The sequence below is a fragment of the Coffea arabica genome, chromosome 5e (genome assembly GCF_036785885.1).
Source record: "Coffea arabica cultivar ET-39 chromosome 5e, Coffea Arabica ET-39 HiFi, whole genome shotgun sequence".
NCBI lineage: Eukaryota > Viridiplantae > Streptophyta > Magnoliopsida > Gentianales > Rubiaceae > Coffea > Coffea arabica.
Window position 1 is genome coordinate 42,184,286 of NC_092318.1, and position 11,769 is coordinate 42,196,054.

At 33.6% G+C, this 11,769-nt stretch overlaps 2 protein-coding genes across 2 annotated transcripts; both read right to left on the reverse strand.

Moving 5' to 3' along the window:
- Nucleotides 1-2,418: 2,418 nt before the first annotated feature.
- On the reverse strand, nucleotides 2,419-3,003 carry LOC140007034 (dirigent protein 2-like). The gene has a single exon (XM_072049721.1). It carries the CDS (start codon nucleotides 3,001-3,003, stop codon nucleotides 2,419-2,421), a length of 585 nt encoding a protein of 194 aa, XP_071905822.1.
- Nucleotides 3,004-6,706: 3,703 nt separating this feature from the next.
- On the reverse strand, nucleotides 6,707-7,291 carry LOC113687384 (dirigent protein 2-like). Its single transcript, XM_027205003.2, has one exon. It carries the CDS (start codon nucleotides 7,289-7,291, stop codon nucleotides 6,707-6,709), a length of 585 nt encoding a protein of 194 aa, XP_027060804.2.
- Nucleotides 7,292-11,769: the final 4,478 nt, after the last annotated feature.

The following is an 11,769-nucleotide window of genomic DNA, read 5'->3' on the forward strand; positions in this document are numbered from 1 at the left end:
ATTCCTAATTTCTTTTGCTATATAGTGTAATAATGGAAACCTTGAAAACTTGAAACACATTTACCAAAAAAAAAATGAAATACATTTAACAGGGCTCCGAAAAATGACTAACTCCACTTTGCACCTTCGAATTTGTACCGGTTTAACAATGTTCCAAACTTATACTCAGGAGATAAATCAAACTTGACTGTTGATTTTTCTGCATATGAATGGTTTAAATGAAATAAGATTACATTTCAAAGAGTTTGGTAGAGCATAAAAAAGTTTTAAAAGAAAGTTAAACCTCAATGGTTGGCCACCTATCAAAGTAGGTTTGTGTAGAATGGTGTGGTATACATAGCAGATATGTCATTCAAAGTTCAGAGTCAAGAATTTCTTTTGCTAAATATATAGTGAGATAATGAAAAACCTTGAAATCTTGAAACACTTTACCTAAAAAACAAATTACAAAACAATGAAACACATTTCACAAGGTTCAGGAAAAGAATTAACTCCGCTTTGCACCTTCGAACTTCTACCACTTTAATAAGGTTCCGAGCTTACACTGAGCAGCCAAATCAATCTTGACTTATGATTTTTCTGCATATAAATGGTTAGAATGAAATATGATTACATTTCTAAGAGTTAGGTAGAGCGTAAAAAGTTTTAAGAGAGAATTAAATATAAATGGGTAGCCACCTATGAAAATAGGTTTGTATAGAATGGTATACTCAGTAGATATATCATTCAAAGTTGATAGTCAAGAATTTCTTCTATTGTATTGTGGGATAATGAAAAACCTTAAAAACTTGAAACAAAATTACCTGAAAAAAAAAACAAGGAAACTTTTATTAATAAGGTTCTGGAAAATGATTAACTTAACTTTGCATCTTCGAATTTATCCCACTTTTTCATTTTTTAACCTAAATTTTAATTTTGAACACTTTACACCCTAAGCTTTAATTTCACCTTTTAGTCTGGGGCTATTCATGTTTGTAAATTGCATAAGAGCCACTCATTTTCTTGTTAGTTACGTGTACTTGTAGGCTTTTAGCATCCTCTCATTAAAAAATTAATTTAAAAAAATGTCCAAGTATAGGTTTCAATTTTGCAGTTGAAATTGAAAATGTTCACGCATGTTTAGCTATTTACACGCCATATAGGCTTTCAACCCCCTAACCCTAAAATTTAGGGGGTTTGGGGGGAATGGGGAGGGTTGGATGAAGAGCAGAGATTGAAATAATAAATCTTTTGTAGCCTTCATTAAGACATTGATCGAATAAGGGAATGTCTGAAGAGAAATTGGAATGAAACAAATATCTTAATTGCACTAGAGAAGTGCAATTGAACATGATTCTCGAGAATGTAATTTCCGTTGATTTCTATGTAGCAGATTGTTGTAAAATTTGTCTGAAGAGACAATCGAATACCCCCAAAACTCGCCGAATTCCTAACAGTTCACATATCTTTCGGAGTCGAATTACAAGTCCACGTATGTTTCTCCCCTATTTAGCGGTAAAAATAATTAAAAAAAAAAAACTCAAACGTTGACTTTCCTGGTAATATGTTTTTGCTCCGTCCAATCCACATATGTTTATACACGATTCAGCAGTAAAATTGAAGAAAAGTGCGATAGTTGACTTTCCTGATAACTAACCATTCTTCCCGTTTTATAAGGAATTAACTAACCATTTTGTGGCCAAACCATTATCCATCTTCACCATCTAAATGGTGAATTGCACTTTAAGCTTAATGCTCAATAAAACAAAAGTTCTTAACCATGTTAAGAAAAAATAGCTGAAAAGGTCTTTTGTCACCTTTTATTAGTTGTGGTAGTCGTATAGGAGAAGGATTACCATTTGTTAAACTGAGTAAAAGATTATTTTTCATAAAGCAAGTTGGATGTACATCATATGTAAAACAAAAGTTATGAAAAATAAAGACTACCTTACAATTAGACTTGGTGTACAATTATCAGTTCAAGCAAATTCCACAATTAGGTGTAGATTTTATCGAAGTTTCAATACATATCTTTATTAGCAAATGCACATATCTTAGTTTAACACATTCACAAGCTTACGTAATTGAAGAACACCAATAGTGTAATTCACGAGCTTACGTAATGCGAAGCCACGTGTAATTGAAGAACACCAATAGTGTTTTTATTAAGATAGACATATTGACGAAACAAGAAGTGCACGAAGAAACGTCATACATTGATCACCGAGTACATATAAGTCCACAATAAAGATAAAAATCTATACTTGGTTTCCTTATTTATTATTTTTCTTTTATTAGTTATTTTTTCCCATCCTCCTTGATGGATTTCTTAGTAAGATAGTCTAGTGAACAAGTAGTACATAAGAAACATAGACCACCAAGTACGTATATATATGGTCTGTAATTGGCTTTCTTTATTATTGGTTTTTCCTTTATTGTTCAAACTTTCCCTCCTCCTGGGCATTGGATTACGGTAATACCGCCCCTTATAACCGTTTTATTCTGTGCCGCATTTTGCAGAACTGTCTGAAAAAATCCATATCCCCGAGCAAGCCTAAACGTTTTGGTGCCACCAACTATTGGAACTTCTCTCGCCGTACCACCTACTTGTAAGTTATATCCTGGTCCTTGGAATTCCAATGTGCTACCGTTGTATTGGAAGTTGTGGAAAAGGAGGGAAAATATGCCCTGTGAGGTTGATCCATCACGGGATGAAGCTATATAAATGCCTTGGGCCCGACCAATAGTTGGAGAATTGTTGCTGATGCCTTGTGTCATCTTAGCATCATTAACAATAATGGTTCCAAAATTGGAGGGAGTTCTCGGCATACCAGGGGCGCCGGCAACTGCAACACTGGTGGTATTTGGTCCGCCCGTAAACACTTGAAGGTACACAGTAATATTTGTTTCCTTTCCACGGCAGCAACCGTAAGGTCCAAGAAGATCAGCTTCTGAACAAACAAAGATTGCTAGTAATAGCACAAGGGGAATTTGGATGGATGCTAAAGCTGAACCTTTTGCCATTTTGTATGTTGAAAGGCCAGCTGAAAAACAAAGAAGGAAGAAACAAATTAGTTAGATGGTAAAGATAATTTGTTCAATGACCGTATTTATAGGATGGAGGAGGTAGCAGTTGCAAATGGTTATAGTAGAACAATTAAATCAATCTTGACTTTTGATTTTTCTACATATAAATGGTTTAAATGAAATAATATTACATTTCAAAGTGTTAGGTATAGCACAAAAAGTTTTAAAAGACAATTAAACATCAATGGGTGGCCACCTATCACAATAGGTTTGTGTAATGGTGTTGTGTACTCAGCAGATATATCATTCAAAGTTCAGTGCCAAGAATTTCTTTTGATAGATAGTGGGATAATGGAGAACCTTGAAAACATGAAACACATTTCCTTAAAAAAAAAATGAAACACATTCGATAAGGTTCTGGAAAAGGATTAACTCCACTTTGCATTTTCGAACTTGTACCACTTTAACAAGGTTCCAAACATATACTCAGTAGATAAATTAATGTTGACTTTTTATTTTTCTGCATATAAATGATTTAAATGAAATAGGATTGCATTTGAAAGAGTTTGGTAGAGCACAAAAAGTTTTAAAAGAGAATTAAACCTCAATGGGTGGCCACCTATCATAGTAGGTTTGTGTAGAATGGCGTGGTATACACGGCAGATACATCATTGAAAATTCATTGTTAAGAATTTCTTTTACTGATGGTAACGCAGGCCCATCACCCGTTAAGAAAAATTAAATATATATGTATATAATTATGATATTTAATTTAATTAGTTACAAACTTATAATATTGATATTATTAGTTATAAGTATTATGTAATGTATATTAGTATTTGTAATATAATTGATATTATCAAATGCTAATAATTATGCATGTCTACTAATAGAAATTATTAATAGTTATATCAAACTTACTAATACATTTATACTAAATTCCTAATTACACTTAACACAATAACACTCTTTTTCTCAAAAAACCACACAACAATGATTTAGTGATTGTATTTGTATCAAAAATGAAAACTTGACTACTTTAGTTATGTTTGTTTCATCATATTGGATTGCATTTAAATAACTTTTGTTTGATTGTTTCTGTGACTTACATTTGTGAAATTACAATGGATAATAATTTGGTGATGTGTTGGCATTTAAGTATTTGATTCTTTGTTCAAATTTGACTACAATGAAATTGTATGACAAATTTTTATTCGCCCTGTGGGTGCGCCCGTAGGGGAAGCGGGGCAAGGCAGGGACGGGGCCGGGGAGGAGTCCCCCGTCTAACCCCCGCCCCTCCTCCCCCACCCCATTGCCATTCCTAATTTCTTTTGCTATGTAGTATAATAATGGAAACCTTGAAAACTTGAAACACATTTACCCAAAAAAATATGAAATACATTTGACAGGGCTCTAAAAAATGACTAACTCCACTTTGCACCTTCGAATTTGTGCCGGTTTAACAATGTTCCAAACTTATACTCAGGAGATAAATCAAACTTGACTTCTGATTTTTCTGCATATGAATGGTTTAAATGAAATAAGATTACAATTCAAAGAGTTTGGTAGAGCGTAAAAAAAGAGAATTAAACCTCAACGTATGGCCACCTATCAAAGTAGGTTTGTGCAGAATGGTGTGGTATACATAGCAGATATGTCATTCAAAGTTCAGAGTCAAGAATGTCTTTTGCTATATAGTGAGATAATGGAAAACCTTGAAATCTTGAAACACTTTTATATACCTAAAAAACAAATTACAAAACAATGAATCACATTTCACAAGGTTCTTGGAAAAGAATTAACTCCGCTTTGCACCTTCGAACTTCTACCACTTTAATAAGGTTCCGAGCTTACACTGAGCAGCTAAATCAATCTTGACTTTTGATTTTTCTGCATATAAATGGTTAGAATGAAATATGATTACATTTCTAAGAGTTAGGTAGAGCGTAAAAAGTTTTAAGAGGGAATTAAATATAAATGGGTAGCCACCTATGAAAATAGGTTTGTTTAGAATGGTATACTGAGCAGATATGTGATCCAGAGTTGATAGTCAAGAATTTCTTCTGTTGTATAGTGGGATAATAGAAAACCTTAAAAACTTGAAACAAAATTACCTAAAAAAAAACAAGGAAACACATTTAATAAGGTTCTAGAAAATAATTAACTTAACTTTGCATCTTCGAACTTATCCCACTTTTTCATTTTTTACCCTAAATTTTAATTTTGAACACTTTACACCCTAAGCTTTAATTTCACCTGTTAGTCTGGGGCCATTCATGTTTGTAAATTGCATAAGAGCCATTCATTTTCTTGTTAGTTACGTGTACTTGTAGGCTTTTAGCATCCTCTCATTAAAAAATTAATTTAAAAAAATGTCCAAGCATAGGTTTCAATTTTGTAGTTGAAATTGAAAATGTTCACGCATGTTTAGCTATTTACACGCCATATAGGCTTTCAACCTCCTAACCCTAAAATTTAGGGGGTTTGGGGGGAAGGGGAGGGTTGGGTGAAGAACAGAGATTGAAATAATAAATCTTTTGTAGCCTTCATTAAGGCATTGATCGAATAAGAGAATTTCTGAAGAGAAATTAGAATGAAACAAATACCTTAATTGCCCTAACGGAGTGCAATTGAATATAGTTCTCGAGAATGTATTTTCCGTTGATTTCTATGTAGCTGGTAGTTGTAAAATTTGTCTGAAGAGACAATCGAATACCCCCAAAACTCGCCGAATTCCTAACAGTTCACATATCTTTTGGAGTCGGATTACAAGTCCGTGTATGTCTCCCCTATTTAGAGGTGAAAATAACAAAAAAAAAACTCAAAAGTTGACTTTCCTGATAATATGTTTTTGCTCCGTCCAATCCACATATGTTTATACACGATTCAGCAGTAAAATTGAAGAAAAGCTCAAAAGTTGACTTTCCCGTTTTATAAGGAATTGACTAACTATTTTGTGGCCAAACCATTATCCATCTTGACCGTCTAAATGGTGAATTGCACTTTAAGCTTAATGCTCAATAAAACAGAAGTTCTTAACCATGTTAAGAAAAAATAGATGGAAAGGTCTTTTGTCACCTTTTATTAGTTGTGGTAGTTATATAGCAGAAGGATTACCATTTGTTAAACTGAGTAAAAGATTATTTTTCATAAAGCAAGTTGGATGTACATCATATGTAAAACAAAAGTTATGAAAAATAAAGACTACCTTACAATTAGACTTGGTGTACAATTATCAGTTCAAGCAAATTCCACAATTAGGTGTAGATTTTATCGAAGTTTCAATACATATCTTTATTAGCAAATGCACATATCTTAGTTTAACACATTCACAAGCTTACGTAATTGAAGAACACCAATAGTGTAATTCACGAGCTTACGTAATGCGAAGCCACGTGTAATTGAAGAACACCAATAGTGTTTTTATTAAGATAGACATATTGACGAAACAAGAAGTGCACGAAGAAACGTCATACATTGATCACCGAGTACATATAAGTCCACAATAAAGATAAAAATCTATACTTGGTTTCCTTATTTATTATTTTTCTTTTATTAGTTATTTTTTCCCATCCTCCTTGATGGATTTCTTAGTAAGATAGTCTAGTGAACAAGTAGTACATAAGAAACATAGACCACCAAGTACGTATATATATGGTCTGTAATTGGCTTTCTTTATTATTGGTTTTTCCTTTATTGTTCAAACTTTCCCTCCTCCTGGGCATTGGATTACGGTAATACCGCCCCTTATAACCGTTTTATTCTGTGCCGCATTTTGCAGAACTGTCTGAAAAAATCCATATCCCCGAGCAAGCCTAAACGTTTTGGTGCCACCAACTATTGGAACTTCTCTCGCCGTACCACCAACTTGTAAGTTATATCCTGGTCCTTGGAATTCCAATGTGCTACCGTTGTATTGGGAGTTGGAGAAAAGGACGGAAAATATGCCCAGTGAGCGTGATCCATCACGGGATGAAGATATATAAATGCCTTGGGCCCGACCAATAGTTGGAGAATTGTTGCTGATGCCTTGTGTCATGTTAGCATCATTAACAATAATGGTTCCAAAATTGGAGGGAGTTCTCGGCATACCAGGGGCGCCGGCAACTGCAACACTGGTGGTATTTGGTCCGCCCGTAAACAGTTGAATGTACACAGTAATATTTGTTTCCTTTCCACGGCAGCAACGGTAAGGGTCAAGAAGATTAGCTTCTGAACTAACAAAAATTGCTAGTAATAGCACAAGGGAAATTTGGATGGATGCTAAAGCTGAACCTTTTGCCATTTTGTATGATGAAAGGCTAGCTGAAAAACAAAGAAGGAAGAAACAAATTAGTTAGATGGTGAAGATAAATTGTTCAATGATAAATTGTTCAGAGCCAAGAATTTCTTTTGATATATAGTGGGATAATGGAAAAACTTGAAAACATGAAACACATTTCCATAAAAAAAATGAAACACATTCAATAAGGTTCTGGAAAAGGATTAACTTCACTCTGCATTTTCAAACCTGTACCACTTTAACAAGGATCCGAACATATACTCAGGAGATAAATTAATGTTGACTTTTGATTTTTCTGCATATAAATGTTTTAAAGGAAATAGGATTGCATTTGAAAGAGTTTGGTAGAGCATAAAAAGTTTTAAAAGAGAATTAAACCTCAACGGGTGGCCAACTATCATAGTAGGTTAGTGTAGAATGGTGTGGTATACACGGCAGATATATCATTCAAAATTCATAGTCAAGAATTTCTTTTAGTGATGGTAATCCAGGAGGGTGCCGGTGGGCAAACGGGGCCGGGGGGGGGAGGTAGAATTGTTTCCCGCATTAAAAAACTGGGCAGCCGGCGAGGGAGTATATCCCCACCCCATCACCCCTTAAAAACAATTAAATTTATATGTATATAATTATATATGTGATATTTTATTTAATTAGTTACAAATTTATAATAATGATATTATTAGTTATAAGTATTATATAATGTATATTAGTATTTGTAATATAATTGATATTATCAAATGCTAATAATTATACATGTCTACTAATAGAAATTGTTAATTAGTTATATCAAATTTACTAATACATTTATACTAAATTCCTAATTATACTTAACACAATAACATTTTTTGCTCAAAAAATCACACAACAATGATTTAGTGATTGTATTTGTATCAAAAGTGAAAACTTGACTACTTTAGTTGTGTTTGTTTCATCATATTGGATTGTATTTAAATAACTTTTGTTTGATTGTTTTTATGACTTACAATTTTGAAATTACAATGGATAATGATTTGGTGATGTGTTGGCATTTAAGTATTTGATCCTTTGGTCAAATTTGACTACAATGAAATTCTATGACAAATTTTTATTCACCCTGTGAGTGTGCCCGTATGGGAAGCGGGGCAAGGCGGGGATAGGGCGGGGGAGGAGTCCCCCGTCTAACCCCCGCCCCATTGCCATTCCTAATTTCTTTTGCTATATAGTGTAATAATGGAAACCTTGAAAACTTGAAACACATTTACCGAAAAAAAATGAAATACATTTAACAGGGCTCCGAAAAATGACAACTCCACTTTGCACCTTCGAATTTGTACCAGTTTAACAATGTTCCAAGCTTATTGTTGGCTTGTCAAACCAGCAAAAATAAAAGTTCCTACTCTAAAAATATGAATTCGAGTGTAGCGGTGAGTAGGGTCGTATCCACAGGGATTGGGTGATTTATTTCTTTGTGAAAAATGGGGGATTAGGAGAAATTAACCAAATAGCTCACTTGAATAAAAATAAAGACAGTATCACAAAATTAAATAAAACTAAATCAAGAAAAGGCAACACTCTAGTCGAAGGTCTAATCTTCACTTTGGTTCATTTAACTGATCATCGATGCAAAGGTGAAATCACTTATTCATAAATAAACTGGTTATGATTGTCAACACGTTCTGACAACCTACCTCGCCTTACTGTTTCGATAACCACAACACACTCTGTGGCTATTTCTGTTGCCAATTAAGCAAGCCTAAACAAGCTCTTAGGATTTAACCTATTGACAGCAGTAATAATTAGAGAAGCTACCAATTCTAACCAACAAACACACACACTCGGTTCATTTAAGTTAGATTATATATTCCCGTGACATAGATTCGAAAGTCTATTTTACAATCAAATTATATCACGCACCACAGATACTAAAACCATCAAATAATTACGGATTTGATATTTTAGATGGCAATAGAATATTTTGACAATTAAATATTGATCAGGTATTTAACTGTAGCAAATAATCATAGTCATGAATGAGCAGAGAATATATAAATACTCATAAATAAATGAAGCAAACAAATCAAATTAGATCTCACAGTATTGTAGAACCAAAGTTTCAATTATCCTTCAACTAGAAAAGGAATTAGCCGCTCCTCCTAGCAAAGTCGCGGCCACAAGGAATACTAGGGTTTATTGTAGAGAAAAAGAGGAAAAAGAATGAGAGCTAGAGAAAGAATGAGAGCCCACGTCTGTTTTCTCCCCTATTAATAGGGGATGGGCTCCTCTTTTCTTCTAAGACTCCTAGTTCCCCTAAACTAACCAACTAAGACCTTTTAATTGGTTTCCCAAAATAATTACATCGAATCATGGCCCCTCAAGGTCTCCAATCCGTGGCTAATGTGTCAGCCCGTGGGATGCAACCGGCTCCTTGACCAATTGACAGATTTATCTTGTGTCTTGCGAACTTTTGACTGCTTTGCCAAATAAGGCGTGGGCACGCTTTACAACGAAAGCTCTTCTGGACATGGACCTTTAGAAGCACCACTTCGAGTTTGACAAAGCGTGGGCACACTTTACAAGACGTCATTTGCAAAGTCGACTTTTAACGCGCCTTTTACTTCATTCTCAACAACAATTCCTAAAAGCAACACCAAAACTCAAATATGAGTGAAATATATCGATTAACGCCATATTTTAGCAAAATAAAGGGGAAAATATTCACCAATTATATGCACAATTAGCCACTTAACACTTATATTTATGAGATAAATCAAGCTTGACTTTTGATTTTTCTGCATATGAATGGTTTAATTGAAATAAGATTACATTTCAAAGAGTTTGGTAGAGCATAAAAAGTTTTAAAAGAGAATTAAACCTCAATGGGTGGCCACCTATGAAAGTAGGTTTGTGTAGAATGGTGTGGTATACATAGCAGATATATCATTCAAAGTTCAGAGTCAAGAATTTCTTTTGCTATATATATAGTGAGATAATGGAAAGCCTTGAAATCTTGAAACACTTTTACCTAAAAAACAAATTACAAAACAATGAAACACATTTCACAAGATTCTGGAAAAGAATTAACTCCGCTTTGCACCTTCGAAATTCTACCACTTTAATAAGGTTCCGAATTTACATTGAGTAGCTAAATCAATCTTGACTTTTGATTTTTCTCCATATAAATGGTATGAATGAAATATGATTACATTTCTAAGAGTTAGGTAGAGCGTAAAAAGTTTTAAGAGAGAATTCAATATAAATGGGTAGCCACCTATGAAAATAGGTTTGTATAGAATGGTATACTTAGCAGATGTATCATTCAAAGTTGATAGTCAAGAATTTCTTTTGTTGTATTGTGGGATAATGGAAAACCTTAAAAACTTGAAACAAAATTACCTAAAAAAAAACAAGGAAACACGTTTAATAAGGTCCTAGAAAAGGATTAACTTAACTTTGCATCTTCAAACTTATCTCACTTTTTCATTTTATACCCTAAATTTTAATTTTGAACACTTTGCACCCTAAGCTTTACTTTCACCCTTTAGTCTAGGGCCATTCATGTTTGCAAATTGCATAAGAGCCATTCATTTTCTTGTTAGTTACGTGTAGTAGTAGGCTTTTAGCATCCTCTCATTAAAAAATTAATTTAAAAAAATGTCCAAGCATAGGTTTCAATTTTGTAGTTGAAATTGAAAATGTTCACGCATGTTTAGCTATTTACACGCCATATAGGCTTTCAACCTCCTAACCCTAAAATTTTGGGGGTTTGGGGGGAAGGGGAGGGTTGGATGAAGAACAGAGATTGAAATAATAAATCTTTTGTAGCCTTCATTAAGGCATTGATCGAATAAGAGAATTTCTGAAGAGAAATTAGAATGAAACAAATACCTTAATTGCCCTAATGAAGTGCAATTGAATATAGTTCTCGAGAATGTAATTTCTGTTGATTTCTATGTAGCTGGTTGTTGTAAAATTTGTCTGAAGAGACAATCGAATACCCCCAAAACTCGCCGAATTCCTAACAGTTCACATATCTTTTGGAGTCGGATTACAAGTCCGCGTATGTCTCCCCTATTTAGAGGTAAAAATAACAAAAAAAAAACTCAAAAGTTGACTTTCCTAATAATATGTTTTTGCACCGTCCAATCCACATATGTTTATATACGATTCAGCAATAAAATTGAAGAAAAGCTCAAAAGTTGACTTTCTCGTTTTATAAGGAATTGACTAACTATTTTGTGGCCAAACCATTATCCATCTTGACCGTCTAAATGGTGGATTGCACTTTAAGCTTAATGCTCAATAAAACAGAAGTTCTTAACCATGTTAAGAAAAAATAGATGGAAAGGTCTTTTGTCACCTTTTATTAGTTGTGGTAGTTATATAGCAGAAGAATTACCATTTGTTAAACTGAGTAAAAGATTATTTTTCATAAAGCAATTTGGATGTACACCATATGTAAAACAAAAGTTATGACAAATAAAGACTACCTTACAATTAGACTT